The sequence below is a fragment of the Bubalus kerabau genome, chromosome 22 (assembly GCF_029407905.1).
Source record: "Bubalus kerabau isolate K-KA32 ecotype Philippines breed swamp buffalo chromosome 22, PCC_UOA_SB_1v2, whole genome shotgun sequence".
NCBI lineage: Eukaryota > Metazoa > Chordata > Mammalia > Artiodactyla > Bovidae > Bubalus > Bubalus kerabau.
The window spans coordinates 33785359-33805765 of NC_073645.1; the positions used below are offsets into that span (position 1 = coordinate 33785359).

General features: G+C 35.4%; 1 protein-coding gene across 6 annotated transcripts in view; it reads left to right on the forward strand.

The window, feature by feature from the left end:
• The window catches only part of SHOC2 (SHOC2 leucine rich repeat scaffold protein), an 88060-nt gene that overhangs the window by 55831 nt on the left and 11822 nt on the right, over positions 1–20407 (forward strand). For all 6 annotated transcript variants that reach the window (XM_055560149.1, XM_055560148.1, XM_055560151.1 and 3 more), the window contains exons 3-4: positions 6027–6164; positions 19092–19222. In XM_055560149.1, the coding sequence (XP_055416124.1) occupies positions 6027–6164; positions 19092–19222 (269 nt within the window). The remainder of the gene's footprint in view (positions 1–6026; positions 6165–19091; positions 19223–20407) is intronic.

The following is a 20407-nucleotide window of genomic DNA, read 5'->3' on the forward strand; positions in this document are numbered from 1 at the left end:
CTTCCTGACCTACATATAGGCTTCTCAAGAGGCAGGTCAGGTGGTCTGGTATTCCCATCTCTTTCAGAATTTTCCACAGTTTGTTGTGATCCACAGTCAAAGGCTTTGGCATAGTCAATAAAGCAGAAACAGATGTTTTTCTGGAACTCTCTTGCTCTTTTGATGATCCAGCGGATGTTGGCAATTTGATTTCTGATTCCTCTCCCTTTTCTAAAACCAGCTTGAACATTTGGAAGTTCACGGTTCACGTATTGCTGAAGCCTAGCCTGGAGAATTTTGAGCATTATTTTACTAGTGTGTGAGATGAGTGCAATTGTGCGGTAGTTTGAGCATTCTTTGGCATTGCCTTTCTTTGGGATTGGAATGAAAATTGACCTTTTCCAGTCCTGTGGCCACTGCTGAGTTTTCCAAATTTGCTGGCATATTGAGTGCAGCACTTTCACAGCATCATCTCTGAGGATTTGAAATAGCTCCACTGGAATTCCATCACCTCCACTAGCTTTGTTCGTAGTGATGCTTTCTAAGGCCCACTTGACTTCACATTCCAGGATATCTGGCTCTTGCTGAGTGTGAGTGATTACACTATTGTGATTATCTGGGTCATGAAGATCTTTTTTGTACAGTTCTTCTTTGTATTCTTGCCACCTCTTCTTAATATCTTCTGCTTCTGTTAGGTCCCTACCATTTCTGCCCTATATTGAGCCCATCTTTGCATGAAATGTTCCCTTGGTATCTCTAATGTTCTTGAAGAGATCTCTAGTCTTTCACATTCTATTGTTCTCCTCTGTTTCTTTGCATTGATTGCTGAGGAAAGCTTTCTTATCTCTCCTTGCTATTCTTTGGAACTCTGCATTCAAATGGGTATATCTTTCCTTTTCTCCTTACAGCCTCACCTTGGTTATATACTGTTTATTTTTCCTTATTAAAATACAAGTTTGCTGAGGGCAGCAAACTTTTTTCTTGCCTTGTCCCTCTTTTTCCCTATCGTGTCTTCAGTCCCTGTAATAGTGTCTAGCACACAGTAGGTGCTTAATAAACATGTGTAGCGTGGATCAATGAAGTCTATGTTCTCTCTGTAGGAAGTCAAACTTAAAAAAATTGCTTAGTAAGTATGGAATGTGAGTCATAAAACGCTTCATATTAATGGCTGGTGTCATCAATATGATAACATGGTGCATTCATTTTCACTAAAAGGTACATCTGCTCCACAGCCAGGAAGCTTCTCTTTATGGTTTGAAAACTGCTCTTCATGTACAGTGTAGGAGAGACTGCTTATGTTTATGTCTTGAATCTGTCCCCCCCTTTCCTCTTTAGATTAAAAGATGTACAAAAACATTGAAAAATCACAAAATACAAATACATGAAGTAGAAAAGAAAAACCACCCTTAAACCTAGCCAGAGACAAGTCACTGTTAAGATATTGATTATTGTTCTTTAGAACCATCTGAAATGAACTTATGTTTTTAAAGTAATATTTGGATCATATATAGTGAAATAAATGTTTAGAAGTACTAGATAATTGGACAAAGTATAGAAATAATAAATAGTGTGAAAGTATTTTATGAACTCGTTCAATATTTAATATCCTGTCTTTTCTGAATGGTAACACAAGGTCTTATCCTGGCACAGTATTGACTAGTGCAGAGTTTATCATATATTCAGAATTGTCAGATGTTTCTGACTATTTGGATATGAAGAAAAAAAGCTTGAGCAGTTATGAGCATTGCTCTAAAGAAGAGAGATCTAAACTTTTTTCCCCGCACTAAAAATGTTTTGTACATTTAATAGGACATTTTGGATTAGTTTTGAAAATATTTTAGATTTTCCTGGAAGCTATCTTTTATTAATTATAAACGCCCCTGAAGTTTTTTAGATCTTTTTCGTTGGACTGAAGAAAATTCAGTTCCTAAGAGAAAATGTTTTTCATGTCTTAAAATATATATATGGGTTTTGGGGGAAATCTAAAAATAAGTTTCAAATTTAACTCCGCAATATATATAATTTACTCATGAGTTTATTGTAGTTCAAGGACTGACTGATCAAACTTAAAAATCAGGTTATTTTTGTGTGCTGATGCTGTTAAAAAATTAAATCACATTTCCTGAGTTTTAAGCATTTTCAAAACCATAATTACTAGATTGTGAGAAAGAAATATTAGTAGATGACACTCTCCTTAATGTATCAGTGTTAACATGATTTCCTGATGTTGTAGAATGTTGTATTGTTAGAGGATGATTTTCTGGAGAGCATATAGGCTCAAAATAATTCAGTTATCATATGGATGGTGATTTACATAAATCAAAAAGGATTTAACTTAATTTGAATCAAAGTAATTGTATTCTGCATTTTAAAAACACTAATTTTTTAGTTTAATGTTAGATAGTCATATGTAAGTTCCTGTCCTAAGATACTGGTAATTCATCTGTTTCTGTGTTCATGGGTATCAAACTGGTGTCCTGAATACTGTAAAAAAAAAAAAAAAAAAAAGTCCACAGATGTGTTTGATAACGCAGTGTTTTGTTCTATTTTAACCTAAAAATTAGTTGTTAGTATTTGAACATTAGATTTTATATGAAAATATAAATTTCTAGGTTTTTTTTGAAAAGTGTAAGGATTGGACAGTATTTGAGCTTTCTCATCCCAACATTGCAGTGATAACCTGGGGCAGTTTTGGCAATGTTAAACAACCAAGGACATTTGTTAATGTCTAGATGATTGTCATGACTTGGTGGGGAGGTGCTCTTGGCATCTTTTGGCTAAAAAGACCAGGCATGGCTGCTTATGCACAGAACACCTTTCTACAGCAAAGAATTATCTGGTCTAAAATATTTCAGTATTGAGTTTGAGGAGTCCTGTAATATAGCAGTAATTGAGCTGAGTTGTATCATATCAGTTTCATATAGGCTATAGTTAGCCATAGTCTCCTCTCAACTTGCTTTATTTATGTGCTGGGACTCTTATATACTTGAATTTGTGCATCTTCCTTTAAAGTAGTGGGAGTTACTTTCATAGGAATTGAAACAACTTTGAGTATTATTAGAACAGTTGTGGCAAATACACAAAACATGTGTTACTTCTGGCATGAAGAGTATTAGCATCCAAATTTTATTTTCCCCAGTTATCATTTATTCTTTCAGTTAACATAGTGCTGTGTACTAGATACTACACAATATGCAGAGGAGATAAACAGCTGCTTACACTTTGAGGCTTTTATTAGAGAATTGTTCTGTTTATTATTATGTAATACTTTGTGTATCTCTGATAATTTTCCTTGCTTTGAAGTTGGCTTTGTCTGAAATCTGTGTAAATATTTCAGCTTTGTTTTGATTAACATTAACATTGTATTTCTCCATCCCTTTATTCTTAATCCACCTGTGTCTGTAAAGTAGGTTTTTAAAAGACTGTACTATTTAGTGGGGGTTGGGGGCAGGGTCTTATTTCTTAAGTTCCTTCTGATAGTCTCTGTCTTCTTGCATTCACTTTCATATTTAAAGTATTTGTTGATTTAGTTGGATTGATATCAACCATATTTGGAACTGTTTTCTATAACTTGTTCTCTTTTTATTTTTTTTGTCTTACATCATTTTTCTGCATTATCTGGGTTTAATTGAGCATTTTGTATTATTTCATTTTTTCTCTCCTTAGCATATCATTTATACTTGTATTACTTTTTTTTTTTTTACTTGTATGTATGTTTGTGATTGCCCTGGAGTTTGCGGCATAAATTTACAGCTAATATAAGTCCACCTTCAAATAACACTATACCACTCAATGTGGTAGCTTATAACAGAATATTCCCAGTTCTTCTCTCCTGTCCCTTATAACACTGCTGTCATTCATTTCATTTGCCCTTAATCTATAGTTACCCAGTATATTGCTGCTCTTCATACTTTTAACAAACTGTTATCTGTTAGATCAATTAAGAGTTTAAGAATATAAAAGATTTTATCTTATTCCTTCTCTATTGTTCTTTTCTCTATGTAGAGCTAAGTTTCTGACTTACATAATTTTCCTTCATTCTGAAGAACTTACTAATTTTAATATTTCTTTAAAGACAGGTCTACTGGTGACAGATTCCCTCATTTCTGTTTATCTGAGAAGGTCTTTATTTCTCCTTTACTTTGAAGGATAATTTCATTGGGTACAAACTTTTAGGTTGGTGATTTTTTTTTTTCTCTCAACACTTTGTAAGTATTCTATTCCATTCTTTTCTTGCCTGCATCATTACTGAAAAGAAGTCCAATGTATTTACCTTGTTCCTATATAGGTAAAGTTTTTTCCCCACCTCTGTCTTCCTTCAAAATTTTATCTTTGATTTTCTGTATATGATTTTGAATATGGTGTGCAGGGTGAGAATAGGAGGGGACTTTTATCTTCACTCTGAGAACCTGCGGTGGGGCTCCTGGAGGTAAAGCACAAGGATCCCAGTTTTTCCATATCCTTGCCAACATTTGTTTTGTTTTGTTGTTTGCTTTTGTTTACAGCCATCTTCAGGGGTATAAAGTAGTATCTCATCTAATTGATTTGCGTTTTTTAATGATTAGTGATGTTGAGCAGCTTTCATGTGTTTATTGTTTTATTTGCATATCTTTGGAAAAATATTCAGTTTCTTTACCCACTTTTAAATTGGTTTTTTTGGTTGCTGTTGAATTATGGGAGCTCATTATACATTTGGGCTGTTAATCCCTTCCCAGATACATGATTTGTCAATATTTACCCCTATTCTATGGGTTGCCTTTTCATTCTCTTGATAGTGTCCTTTATACACATAAGTTTTCAATTTTGAAATCCAGTTAATCTGTTTTTCTTTGTTGCTTAGGATGTGACAGAAATATGCCCTACACCCATTTTTTAGTTTTATGCACTTTTACTTCTCTTACTTGCTCAGTATTTCCAACTTCAGTTCAGTCCAGTCACTCAGTCGTGTCCAACTCTTTGTGACCCCATGAATTGCAGCACACCAGGCCTCCCTGTCCATCACACACTCCCGGAGTTCACTCAGACTCACGTCCATCGAGTCAGTGATGCCATCCAGCCATCTCATCCTCTGTCGTCCCCTTCTCCTCTTTCCCCCAATCCCTCCCAGCATCAGAGTCTTTTCCAATGAATCAACTCTTCACATGAGGTGGCCAGAGTACTGGAGTTTCAGCTTTAGCATCATTCCCTCCAAAGAAATCCCAGGGCTGATCTCCTTGCAGTCCAAGGGACTCTCAAGAGTCTTCTCCAACACCACAGTTCAAAAGCATCAATTCTTTGGCGCTCAGCCTTCTTCACAGTCCAACTCTCAAATCCATACATGACCACTGGAAAAACCATAGCCTTGACTAGACGGACCTTTGTTGGCAAAGTTGTCTCTGCTTTTGAATATGCTATCTAGGTTGGTCATAACTTTCCTTCCAAGGAGTAAGTGTCTTTTAATTGCCAACTTCGCCCCTCCCCGCAAAAAAGGAAAAATCATGAGAGAGCCGATCGAGCTTTTATAAATAAGTTTTTGAAGACAGAAAAACACTAAGAATAATCTAAATTGCCAGTACAGTCCTTTCAAACAGAATGAGGAGAAAAATACCTTATTTTGTATCCTTTTGGAGTAATATTAAATTGAGAAGCAGTTTTTGATTTCTAACTCTCACTTTACATTTTGAGGTAAGGTGACCCTCAAGATCTATCTGATATTATTGTGTTGAATTTGATTTAAAAATTATTAAGCTCTTTTTGAAGTATAGAATGTACAAATGTAAATGTGGTTAAATTGGTTAATTAAAAATATATAATATTGGTTGATAATGATTTACAGTCAACATGTTAATGTTATCAGATGTCATTTTCTTTTTTTCTTTAGGTATAATTGACATAAAACCATATATTAGCTTCAGGTGTACAACATAGTTCAGTATTTGTAAGATGTCATGTTCAAATAAGAGTTTCAGATTTTGTTTAACTTCTACTTTGTGAGAAAAAGTATAGTTATGATATAAAATGTTTTATCTCCCAGAAATTCTTACATTTTTATGTTGGTCAATTTACAGGTGAATTATGTAACCTCATTACGCTGGATGTAGCTCACAATCAACTTGAACACCTTCCAAAGGAGATTGGAAACTGCACACAGATAACCAACCTTGACTTGCAGCACAATGAATTGTTAGACCTCCCAGATACTATTGGTATGAAAAGAGAAAGAAGATACTGTTAATCATTTATAGTTACTTGGACATTAAAATCTATTTCAATAATAAAGTTAAAAGATTAAAATTCAGCATTGTTGAAGTGGTAAAACTTCTAAAAGATAGTATTTTAAAATAATTTTTTATTTCCATTTCTAGGAAAGGAAAATAAGTTTTAGGAAATGAGCTCAGTTAAATTGTAAAGAAGGTAGAATATTGAGTAACGTCTATATGTTCTATAACTCTGTGCTTAAATTGCAGAATGGGTGCATTCTCTGTTTTTGCTTATTTCAGAAATGTTGCGTGCTCTTGTATAGGGCGTGGTCCCTTCTGTGCTAACGTAGACCACACTGAAAAATAAGATCATTGCTGTTTAGTTTTTAAAACATGGCAAGTACATTTTAAAGTTTGCTCATCTATAATATCAAGGGATTAAAAGAAAAGATGTCTCAAAATGCATAATGTGTTTTGAAGACATAGTCAAACTACAGAAAGTTGATGTGTTCCATATTTATAAATTCTTGTTTATATTTCTGAATGCCCCAAAATTTATACAAACAATAGAGGGAATTTAAAAATCTTTGGATGCTTTTAGTTATCACTGTGGTATGAGGAAACTATTAGGTTTATTTTAAAAAATTACTCTGTACTTAGTTTATATAATTTTAGTAATGAATATTTATAAGGTTCTATTACTAAATTGCATGAGGTCTATGATGTTATCTTTCTCCAGAAGAATTTTTATTTGCTTCTCTCAGGTACCTAGAGTAACCACTTTAATCCATCCATGTTCTAAGAGTTGTGATTTTTCTGGTCCTCTCAAGTGATTCAGAGGCAAACTGCAGAGTAATTGGAGGGCCGTTTTAATTCTGATTGACCCCTCATACTAGGGTGCAGCCCTGTAGGGTCCTAATTGATGCTGATTACTAGACTCCTCACCCTTGGCAGGCTCTAGATTTTGACTCTTGGCAAAACATGCCTTCGCCTTTCAGTTACATCTTCTGTTTAGGAGACCACTCTTAGGACAAAATCTCCCGTGCTTTGCTTGTTTCTGGGTTCCCAGCTGGTTTCCAGCCTGGTTACTGCTAGTCATTATCATATTCGTTTTCTGATTTTTGTTTTAGAAGTGTTCTTAGTTTTCTGCAATGGGAGGGTTAGCTTGAATTACTTTCTGCTTCATTATTTGAAGCAGAAGCAATTGTAGCAGAATTTTTTTTAACGTTACAGTAGACTGTCTCTGGTAACATAACAACTATTCACAGAAAAGTTAATCTGAGACTTCTTCAGATTATAATAGCTAGCCATTAGAACCTGTATCTTTCTGATTCTTGTCCCCTAGAGTCTAGAACAAAAAGACAGAAAAACACAAAATAAATGAAAAAAGTCATGGGAGACAGGACTAGAAGTTCTAGAAAGAGAATAGAGGTAAGACAATGAAGCTATAAAATATAATTTAATACTGTTTCCCTGAATTTGACAAAAACCCAGATAATAAGATTGAAATTTCTTACCAAGATGAAATAATGAAAAAAGATACATTCTGGTAGGAGTTTTAAAAATTAAGTTTGCTAATTTTTAATAAACGACATGGGCTTCCCTGGTGACTCAGCAGTAAAGAATCTGCCTGCCAGTGTAGGAGACCCAGGTTTGATCCTTGGGTTGGGAAGATCCCCTGGAGAAGGAAGTGGCAACCTACTCCAGTGTTCTTACATGGGAAGTCCCATGGGCAGGGAAGCCTGGAGAACTGCAGTCCATGGGGCTGCAAAAGAGTTGATCACTACTTAGCAACTAAACAACAACAAGAATAAACAATATGTTCATGTGTAATGTTATAAAACCTTTGTCTAGTTTCAGTTTCAGAGTAATGCTGACTATATATAGTAAGTTGGGAAGTTTTCCCTACTCTTCAATTTTTGGAAAAATTTGTATAAACTGGCATATTTCTTATTTGATAAAGTTCATTGATGCAGCCACCTAGTCAGAATTTTTGTTTGTTGGAATTTTTTTTAAAGCAATTTCAGTTTTTTTGATAGACGTAGAGCTATTTAGGTTATCAGTTTCTTCTTGAGAAAACTTGATCATTTGTGTCTTTCATAGAATGTGTTCATTTACGTTGTCACATTTAATGGGGATAAAATTGTTCATAACATTTGCTTATTATTTCAATGTCTATAGAATCTGTGGTATTGCCATTTTTCTCTTTTCTCATATTGGCAATTTATATCTTCTCTCTTTCCTAATCAGTCTGGCTAAAGGTTTATTTTATCAGTTCATTGATTGTCTCAAAGTATTGATTTTACTTTATTTTTCCCTTGGTTTTTATTTCATTGATTTCCACTTTGACCTTTCTCATTCCTGTTTGTCTGCTTACTTTGATTTTATTTGCCCCTTTTCTAGTTTCTTACAGTGGAAGATTGAGATTATTGATTTAAGACCTTTCTTCTCTTCTCATAGAGTCAGTTCAATTCAGTTCAGTCACTCAGTCACGTATGACCCTTTGAGACCCCATGGACTGCACCACGGCAGGCCTCCCTGTCCATTACCAACTCCCGGAGTTTACTCAGATTCATGTCCATTGAGTCAGTGATGCCATCCAATCATCTCATCCTCTGTTGTCCCCTTCTCCTCTCATCCTCAATCTTTCCCAGCCATTTAGTGCTATAAAATTTCCTCTTACGTACCACTGACAACATCCCACAAATTGACATGTTGTGTTTTATTTTTTGTTTTGTCCAAAATGCTTTCTAATTTTCCCTTTTGTTTTCTATGATCTATATGTTACTGAAAAGTTTGTTATTTAGTTCCCAACATCTAACAGTTTCCCAGGGGTCTTTCTGTTACTGATTTCTAATTTCATTTTGGTTGAGAACATACTTTGTGTGACTTGAATCATTTAAATATATTGAGACTTATTTTATGGCTCAGTGTATGGTCTATCTTGATAAGTATTCCATGTGCAATTGAATATATATTCTATTTTTGTTGAGTAGAGTAATGTGGATGAGGCAGTCAGTGAATTTATTGTACTGCTAGCCCTTTTTGGTCATTTTTTCCTCCCAATTTTTATTAGTTATATTGTTAGGACATGCAACATTTATGGTATATCTTGTTAAGCCAGTCTCTAGTTTAGTCTTAATTGTTCACTAACAGTGCTTGCTGCTATAAAATTAAAGGCCATAGTTGTTCAAGTTATTTCTTGGTTGGTTAAAGTCAGTCTTACAGTAATTTTCTCTGAAATCGTTCGTAAACAGTGAAAGTGAAGTCGCTCAGTCCTGTCCGACTCTTTGTAACTCCATGGACTGTAGCCTACCAGGCTCCTCCATCCATGGGATTTTCCAGGCAAGAGTACTGGAGTGGGTTGCCATTTCCTTCTCCAGGGGATCTTCCGGACCCAGGTATCAAACCAGGGTCTCCCACATTGTAGGCAGACGCTTTACCATCTGAGCCACCAGGGAAGACTTATTAACAGTAGTTTTCTAGTTTTTGTATGTTTGTAAGCTTTAAATTTAAAGAACTCTTTGATGGATATAAATATCATTGGGTTCAACTTCCTTTCCTTGAACATCTCAGGAGACCTAAAAGGTAGCTCTTTTGTCTTCTAGAACTGAATATGCAACAGTATGAGGCTTGTCTAATTGTTTTTTTCTCATTATAATGACTTAATCTTTGTCTCTGGCCACCCAAAGGGTTATTTCTTTATTTCTAAAGTTCAAGAACTCTATTATATTTCTAAGTGTTAATCTTTCAGGTTCCCATTTCCTTGGGATACTCTGAACCAGTTCAGTAATAAAGGTTTAATTTTTACTTCAGTATAAATCACCTATTGATGTATTTACTTTGTTGTATGTTCTTATGTTGAAATATGTAAGTTTGCTTATTTTAAACAAGAAACTGATTTTGATAGTAAAGGAGAAAAGAAAGAATAATGCATTTTAACATGATCACTTTTCAGTGAAGGACACATAAAAGCACTTTAAAAAGAGACTTTTTATAAACATAAAGGCTTCTCAGTCTTAGAAAAGTAAAGGTTGTTTATTCTAGCAAATCAGGGCAACTGAAATTAAAGATGGTTGAAATGTTAGAAAGTTATGGCCTTATCCATCTCATTGATTACACCATTGTGTTGTCTTTTACCACACAACATGCTGCTGCTGCTGCTGCATTGCTTTAGTCGTGTCCAACTCTGTGCGACCCCATAGATGGCAGCCCACCAGGCTCCCCCGTCCCTGGGATTCTCCAGGCAAGAACACTGGAGTGGGTTGCCATTTCCTTCTCCAATGCATGAAAGTGAAAAGTGAAAGTGAAGTCGCTCAGTCGTGTCCGACTCTAGCGACCCCATGGTCTGCAGCCTACCAGGCTCTTCCGTCCATAGGATTTTCTAGGCAAAAGTATTGGAGTGGGGTGCCATTGCCTTCTCCGCCACACAACATGAGTTAGCCATAAATATGCATATGTCCCTTCCCTGTTGAACTTCCACCCCATCCCACCCCTCTAGGTTGTCACAGAGTACTATGTTGAGCTCCCTGTGTTATACAACAATTTCCCATTAGTTATCTGTTTTACATATGCTAGTGTATATGTTTCAGTGCTACTCTCTCAGTTCAGCCCACCTTCTCCTTACTCCATTGTGTCCAAAGTCTGTTCTCTATATCTGTGTCTCCATTACTGCCCTACAAATGTTTATTGGTACTATTTTTCTAGAGTCCATATATGTATGTGTTAATATACAAGAATTTGTTTTTCTTTTTTGACTTACTTCACTCTGCATAATAGGCTCTAGGTTCATCCACCTCACTAGAACTGACTCAAATGCTTTTCTTTTTATGGCTAAGTAATATTCCATTTCATTTGTCATTTATCCATTCATTTGTCATTTATCCATTCATTTGTCAGTGATATCTAGGTTGCTTCCATGTCCTGGTTATTATAAATAGTGCTGCAGTGAACATTGAGGCATATGTGTCTTTTTCAGTTATGATTTTCTCAGTGTATATGCCCAGTTGGGATTGCTGGGTCATATGGTAGTTTTATTCCTGGTATTTAAAGAAATAGCCACACTGTTTCTCCATAGTGACTATCAATTTACATTCCCACCAACAGTGCAAGAGAGTTCCCTTTTCTCCACACCTTCTCCAGCATTTATTGTTTGTAGATTGTTTTGATGACCATTCTGACCAGTGTAAGGTAATACCTCATTGTAGTTTTGATTTGAATTTCTTTAATAATGAGCAATGTAGAGCATCTTTTCATGTGTTGGTTGGCCATCTGTATATCTTCGTTGGAGAAATGTGTGCTTAGATCTTCTGCCTGCTTTTTGATTGGGTTGTTTGCTTTTCTGGCATAGGGCTGCATGAACTGCTTGTATATTTTGGAGATTAATCCTTTGTTAGTTTCATTTATGATTATTTTCTCCCATTCTGAGGGTTGTCTTTTCATCTTGGTTATACTTTCTTTTGTTATGCAAAAGCTTTTAAGTTTAACTAGGTCCCACTTGTTTTTGTTTTATTTCCATTTCTCTAAGAGGTGGTCAAAGAGAATATTGCAGATATTTATATCAGAGTGTCTTGTCTCTGTTTTCCTCTAAGAGTTTTAGAGATCCTGGCCTTACATTTTATTTAACTTTTAAGTTTATTTTCAATTTATCAGTTTAATGTTTCTGGAAAAAAATTGTACCTTTAACAATATTTCATTGTTAGAACTTGTATGCCTTTTCTAGTGATTTTTTGCTACTTTGTTAAGATAAAGACTGTTTGAGTTAGAGTCTTAACTCAAAAGTTGCACTAAATTAACCTAAAAATGCTGATTTCTTTTGCTGAAATTGAAAGCATTAATTTTAATTCATAGCCATTTAATGTTTCCATATTTTAAAAATCTGACAGCATAAGAAAACAAGCTGTCAGATTCAGAACACAGAGCAACTTACTGTCAAAGTTAAGCACTTAGAAAGCTAAATGCCAGTGATTGACAGTGATCAGCCTACATTTATAAGCGTTGGCAACATTGATTTTATTTCTTAGTCACAGTGGCTCAATATTAAAGCAAGCTGTGGCTTGATTTCTAGGTTGCAGTTTACTTTGTGGTTAAAACCACTTACTGAAAGAGGCTAGAGTTGAAACCACTGCAGGGGGTGAATCACAGTAAATGCCAGACTTCTGATGTCAAGTTTTTTTTTTTTTTTTCCCTGGCATAAGACAGTGTTGATATTTCATCGTTAACTTTTTTTCACCTTTTTTATTTTGCTGAGAGTAGTACATTTTGACAAAATGTGGATGACTCTGAGCATACCATGCTCTCAAGAAAGTGACAAGTCCTTTGCAGATGTTAATTGCTTCATCAGAATAGCATATTCTCATAGAGTACACTTTTTAAAGTTCATCCTCTTCAATCCCACTGGGGGGGGAAAAAAGTTTAGGCATTTCATAGATCTTTTGGTGAATGCTTCAGCCATTTTATTACCATGGAACAGCTTTATTACATAGGGAAAGCGGTGGTATGAAGGAGAGACAGAGGATGAGCTTCTTCTTTTTATTTTTTAAGATTGAGTGCCTTTTTTATCTTCAACTTGGTATAGCAAATTAAAATTTTATCAGAAGATTTTTGAAATTCTTTGTAGTCAGACATTATCACTGCTTATGGGAAAATTTCCATCTCTTTACCAGTCTTGTAGTGGCCATGGGCATGCGATAGGCAAGGAATAAACTATTGATACCCTCCCTCCTTCCCCATTTTGAATGAAGGTGAGTTAATGGGGACTGCCCTTCAGTTTTGGTGGGAATGAAATTGATACAGCCTAATGGCACTGTCTGTTAAGATTTAAGATATTGCTATCTTTTGATACATCTGAAATATTTTCACATGTACACACAAGTATCTATTAGGATGTTCATTATAGAATTCCTTTTTAAATATTAGGAACAAATGCTGTCCATTGGGGATGATTAGATAATGGTATAATTACACATATCATAGGATACAGTGGTTAAATAAAATGAAGTATATCAGTATTTACTCAACAAGAAAATATTTCTGTGACCTGTTATTTAGGAGGAAAAGTGTGCAAAATGATCCCATTTATATAAAGACAAATAGAGAAACATTTTTAAAAAGCCTGTATTTGTATATGTATAAGTAAAAGCTTATCCAGTCCCATCACTTCATGGGAAATAGATGGGGAAACAGTGTCAGACTTTATTTTTTTGGGCTCCAAAAACACTGCAGATGGTGACTGCAGCCATGAAATTAAAAGACGCTTACTCCTTGGAAGGAAAGTTATGACCAACCTAGATAGCATGTTCAAAAGCAGAGACATTACTTTGCCAACAAAGGTCCGTCTAGTCAAGGCTATGGTTTTTCCAGTGGTCATGTATGGATTTGAGAGTTGGACTGTGAAGAAGGCTGAGCGCCGAAGAATTGATGCTTTTGAACTGTGGTGTTGGAGAAGACTCTTGAGAGTCCCTTGGACTGCAAGGAGATCCAACCAGTCCATTCTGAAGGAGATCAGCCCTGGGATTTCTTTGAGGGAATGATGCTAAAGCTGAAACTCCAGTACTTTGGCCACCTCATGCGAAGTGTTGACTCATTGGAAAAGACTCTGATGCTGGGAGGGATTGGGGGCAGGAGGAGAAGGGGACGACAGAGGATGAGATGGCTGAATGGCATCACTGACTCGATGGACGTGAGTCTGGGTGAACTCCGGGAGTTGGTGATGGACAGGGAGGCCTGGCGTGCTGCGATTCATGGGGTCGCAAAGAGTCGGACACGACTGAGCGACTGAACTGAACTGAAGTAAAAGCTTAAGAGAAGGATCTCAATAGGTACATATTGGATTACACACCATGGTTTTCTGGGCAATAAAGTAAGTTATATATTTTGTAATTGAAAATCTATTTAGTGGGATAAGAGGAGTGCAATGGTTAGTTCATTCTCTGATATCTAAAAATGGGCTGCTTAGTCATTGGGTATCCCAGGAAAAATTAAAGTGAATATTTTTAAAAGAACTAATTTTTAGTCAGGTAGACCAGGAAAATCTGTTATGTACTTTAAAATCATGTCCAGTTCACATCTGTGTTTTGGAGACATGCTATTTTATAAGTTGAGAATGGGTCAAAGAAAAAAAGCTTTTAATGAATCTCTCATATAATTTTGAGTTTTTGCATCTTGTTCCTGATGGAAAGGAGGCCATATTGTGAAATATTTTAGCGTCTTTAATAAATAAGAAAGCATGAATGAAAGCCTGGTGTGTGCTTTGCACTGAAATTCTGTGCAAATTTCAGTAGAAATGCATAGCAAGCTCCGTTACTTAAAGGATTTTCAGTCTATTGGGGGAAGTAACTAATACATGAAACAACCAGCAACGTAGACTGTAAGTAAAATGCTAAATGTATAATGAAAACAGCATGTAGCCATGTGTCCGGTTTAGAGGGAGATCAGTAAGATCTTGATAGAATGGCCAGAGAAAACTTCATGAAGAAATATGCTGGACTTAGTATGGAATAAAAATGCATTCCATGAGCTGAACAGCAAGGACAGTCAAACAGCATGGAGGCAAGAATGAGCATATCATGCTTCTGTGTCAGGAGGAAACTAGTTCACTGGATCAGGGTCGATAAAATTCACAAAAAACGATTACTTGATAAGGAGCCAATTGAGTTTGATTCTAGCTCTGCCGTCAAGTCACTCTTCACATGTCTTATGCTAAAGTCCATGCTGAGTACTCTCAGATGGTTCTTACTGGTGCTGCTTGGGTATCTTTTTAATCTCTTGTCTTTTTTGGGGGGGGGGGGGTTGACTATCTGAAACTTGAAACCACCATGCTCTGTTTTTCCACAGCTTAGCTCATATCCTCACTGTATGGAGAAAATGAGCCTCACAGTGTAAAGTGTCCAAACATCTTACCTCTCTGTGTTAATATAAAGCTTCTCCATAATGTAAACTATTCATTCAATAAAAGGATGGTATAAAGATATCACAGTTTTTAAAATTAAACTGACTTCAGAATTACAGAATTTTTCTTTATCAAAAGGACATTTTAAGATTAAAAAATTATAGAAAATTAGGGAAATTCTAGACAAGTTCAAAGAAAAAATTTTAATCTGTATTTCTATCATGTAGAGATAACTTAAACTCTTTGCATGTGTATGTAATCATACAGATCATACAAAACACATGATTTTGTTATCTGACTTTTTTCATTTAATGTCATAACAGTCTTTCATATCTTACAAGATTTTTTGTAGAATAATTTTAATAGGTACAGAATATAGCAGACTATAGTAGTACCATCGAATAGGATTATCTTTTGAGTATCTATTTCACATCAGTCATTGTACTAAGTATCTTACACACATTATATTTAATCATTAGAGCAACCCTGTCAGATATTAGACATTATCCTCACTTTATGGATGAGGAGATAGACTAAGTTAAGTAACTTACCCAGGGACACGTAGATATAGAATATCCTTTGTTTTTGCTATTACACTGTGATGCCTTCAATCTAAATAATTATGCATCAATTCTTAAACATAAAGGTTGTCCCCATTTTTTGCTATTAGAAACTTGACTATAATTTCATCATAAAGCAGATTATTTTTTGCCAGCCCAACTTCCAAGTAATATTTGTATCATATTTAATGTCATAGTGGAGAAAGGAATGGCTGCCCACTCCAGTATTCTTGCCTGGAGAATTCCATGGACAGAGGAGCCTGTGGGCTACAAAGCATGGGGTTGCAGAGTCGGACACGACTGAGCAACTAACACTACAATGTCATAGTTCACTGATAGAAATAATAATGTTCTTGCACTTATTTTTAATCTCTGAATTCTCTGGAACTTTGGAAAGTGATCCAGTTCTCTGCTTGTTTCACCCCCACCTCCAAAATTGACACAAATCCCTGGAGTGTCATTAGAAAGACACTAGTGAAGCATCCTTATTTAATTTAGGAAGCACTGTAAAGACAAAGTTAACTTGTCTTTTCTAAGTGGTTGTTTTTACTGTTGCTTTTTAATTCAGTTTTCTGCCTGTTGGAAATCTTAATTAATCATAACTAGTGAACTCTTGACCCAGTTTCCAAACACTGTTGTAAGAACGTAATGAAAATGAGTATACCATACCTCTGGAATAGTTCTAATTGCAGGAATTGAAATGATTGCTAAGGTTTTTTTGCACTGTAGTTGGCTAGACTTATGGTATATAGACTTATCAGAGTATTTTTGATACCAGTAACTAACTCTTAAAAATGTAAAGGGTAAAAATTAGCTCCATTTGGGCATTTCTTAAAATTTTGATCACTATTTTCTTCAGCAAGAGCTGCTGCTGCTGCTAAGTTGCTTCAGTTGCTTCCGACTCTGTGCGACCCCGTAGACTGCAGCCCACCAGGCTCCCCCGTCCCTGGGATTCTCCAGGCAAGAACACTGGAGTGGGTTGCCATTTCCTTCTCCAATGCATTAAAGTGAAAAGTGAAAATGAAGTCGCTCAGTCATGTCCGACTCCTAGCGACTCCATGGACTGCAGCCTACCAGGCTGGAAAGATGCAAATGAATATAACTAGATGAGGAATATGAGACAAGGTGACTGCTCTGCTAGGTTTAAGGCTTAATTTATTCTGTAGGCTAATACATGTTTTCTGTACATATTGGAGTACTGTTGTATCTAAGAAAGTTATTCATACAATGACTTTCTGAAAAATAGTCAAAGCAGAAATTCAAAAGAAATTGACAAACATCAGACAGTTGCTGAAAGTTGAAAGGCACCAAAATACTTTTCTCCAAAATGTTGTGTGACACAGGCATCCACTTCTATACAGACCTACTTTGGAGATATTGTCGATTCCATCTCAGAGCACTTCAACAGAGCAACTATCACAATAAAGTGTCACACAAATTTTTTTGTTTGCCAGTGTATATAAAAGTTCTGTTACACAGTACTGTAGTCTATTAAGTGTGTGGTACCATTTTGTCTAAAAACTATATATGCCTTAATTAAAAATACTTTATTGAAAAAGTATCATTCAGATTATAGAGAGCTCTTTTGATTTCCTTCAGTTATTTCTGGCTTTTGATTTAAAGTGAAAGACATGCAATTCTGACTTTGACTTGGTTAGAAGTCACTGTAGGGTCATTATTGGCTTAATTTCAATATTGTTGTATTTCAGGGGAGAGGGAGAGAGACAGGGAAGCAACTGTTTGGTGGAGCATAAAGAATATACATAGCATTTATCAATTAAGTTCACCATCTTAAATAAGTGCAGTTCATGGCACCCCAAAACAATTATACTAGTAACATCCAAGATCACTGATCATAGATCTCCAAAACAAGTATAATAATAACATACAAGTTTGAAATGTAGCGAGAATTACTAAAATGTGACACAGAGACATTAAGTGAACAAATGCTTTTGTGAAAAATGGCACAAGTAGATTTGTTCAAAGTATGGTTGCCACAAACATTTGATATATAAACACGCAATATCAGTGAAGCACAATAAAGAAAAGTATAATAAAATGAGGTATCCTTTTAATTTCTAATACTGGTAATACTGTTGAATTTAAAACTAGAGGCTAACATTTAACCTAGCCCAACTAAAAAGGTTGTAGCAACAATTGCATTGTTGAATCAGAAATTAACCAGCCATGACAAAAAAAAAATACATTGAACTAAATTCTCATTACTCATCTTTTTTGGTATCAAAATGAGTTTATACTATTTTGAAAATTAAATTTGATTTAAACCTGTGATAGCAGATATCATCATATTCATCCATGTAGCTTATATGTAGCTTACCATGGGTCTTGGCTATAGAAGTATAAAATGTCTGTTTTTCTGCTCTGTGTATTTTAGGTATTCAGTAGTGACTAATATGCTCAAGCTGGATATGCTTAGATAATGAGAGACTGTAGCTTTCACTTTTGTTCATAAAAAATTATTTTGAGAAATTTTTAACCATCAAGTCAACTTTTTACAGAAATTTTGGATTGTTTATATTTAAACTCATGAAAAATATTGAACTTTCTGATCTCACAAAGTAATTGTGCATCTTGTATTTTAAGTAATTATCATTTATTCATTTCAGTCGCTCAGTAGTGTCCGACTCTTTGCGACCCCATGAATTGCAGCACGCCAGGCCTCCCTGTCCATCACCATCTCCCGGAATTCACTCAAACTCATGTCCATCGAGTCAGTGATGCCATCCAGCCATCTCATCCTCTGTCATCCCCTTCTCTTCCTGCCCCTAATCCCTCCCAGCATCAGAGTCTTTTCCAATGAGTCAACTCTTCGCATGAGGTTGCCAAAGTACTGGAGTTTCAGCTTTAGCATCACTCCTTCCAAAGAACACCCAGGACTGATCTCCTTTAGAATGGACTGGTTGGATCTCCCTGTAGTCCAAGGGACTCCCAAGAGTCTTCTCCAACACTACAGTTCAGAAGCATCAATTCTTTGGTGCTCAGCTTTCTTCACAGTCCAACTCGCACATCTATACATGACCACTGGAAAAACCATAGCCTTGACTAGAAGGACCTTTGTTGGCAAAGTAATGTCTCTGCTTTTGAACATGCTATCTAGGTTGGTCATAACTTTTCTTCCAAGGAGTAAACTTCTATCATTTATTACTTTGATGTTATTCAACTGGGCCTTGTCTAAAGGTTAATATTTTATTTAAGTGTGCCAATACTTTCCAATAACTGATTTTAAAAATTGACTTGTAGCTGTGTATTTCATTATTTCTCTAAGATGGTGGACACAAAAGTGGCTTCAGTTTCATCCTAATTGGTAGAGTGTAGTGTGTAGTTTTTTGGTACAAAAAGTTAAGGCTCTTGCTGAAATAGTACTTGAAAAGTAATTTATAAATATTGCTTGATAGCCTGGGAGAGTGACAGGCCTATCAGATTAAAAAAAAAATTCTTTTTTTTTTTTTTTTATGTTCACAGGAAATCTGTCCAGTTTAAGTCGTCTTGGTCTGAGATATAACAGACTGTCAGCAATACCCAGATCATTGGCAAAATGCAGTGCACTTGAAGAATTAAATTTAGAGAACAATAACATTTCTACTTTACCAGAGGTAAGAAGTGAATTATGGTCAACTCTTGAAAGGAGTCTGTAACATAATGAAGGGAAGATTAATCAGTCTTTACAGCGTGGTAAATAATTTGATGATGATTGAGTTTGCTTGAATAATGGGTATGCTGTGATACATATCCCATTGCTGAGATAAAAAAATTCCAAAAAAGAAAGAGTAGGTATGTTTTAGCATACCCAGCAACTAGTAAGTTTGCTTGTAGTTATTCAAGCATATTTTACTCTAGTATTCTAACATGAGAAGAATTGTGGACTTACTGGATTGACTGAACTTTGCAAAGTTTTTTTTTCTAATAATTAAAAATACCTTGTGTAGTTTCTAGTCTGGACCAGTTCACTAAAACTACTGTGACAGTATCTCACCTGTGGCAGAAGAGCACTATTGTTAGTAGTAAGTAGTAGTTTGGGATTAGGAATAGAATCCACAGATTGTAGGTATAGCCCTGACAGCTAGACTGTTTGGATTTTTAAATTTCTGTGATAATGGTAATTCTTAACTTGAAAATGGGTGAAGTTCTACTGTTTAATGTCATCCTCTTTTCTAACAGTGATTCATATCCCGTAATAAGGCAAATAATTAACACATTAATTAGATCTTGTTGGCATTCTTTTAGGGTGTGATTTATGAGTTTAAGTAAGACTGACCTCTTTTACAGTGTCATTAATGTCTAAATGTAAAGACTAGGTATATACCAAGTTTCACCTAGTGAGAAATTTTAATATTTATTTATATATCCAGTCATATTGTCACTGAAGGGAAACATAATTATTGGGTATCTTAGGATAAAGACATGTGCTGAGTACTTTCATATAACTTTGTGACTGAAATAAGTCAGGATTTATTTTTGATAGAATTATAAAGAAGACAGCTCTCTTCAGTCTGTTTATGGAAGAAGGGGGGGTGTGTGTATATTTAAACATACCCATTTTCAGATAGAGAAGTACGGATGAAATCCTTGATAGGCCTTGTTCAAACATTGGAAAGCATTTTTATTTAAAAGTAGTCTATGTGCTTTGGAAGTAGCATATTCTTAATGCAAATGTGTAATTATCTGCATTTATAATAACAAGAAAAACAATAAAAATCATTAAACAGCACTTAGATATTCAAGCTGGCAAGAAAAATCGGGAAAGTGGTTTTCAAAGGGGGCTCATTATATTGCTGAAA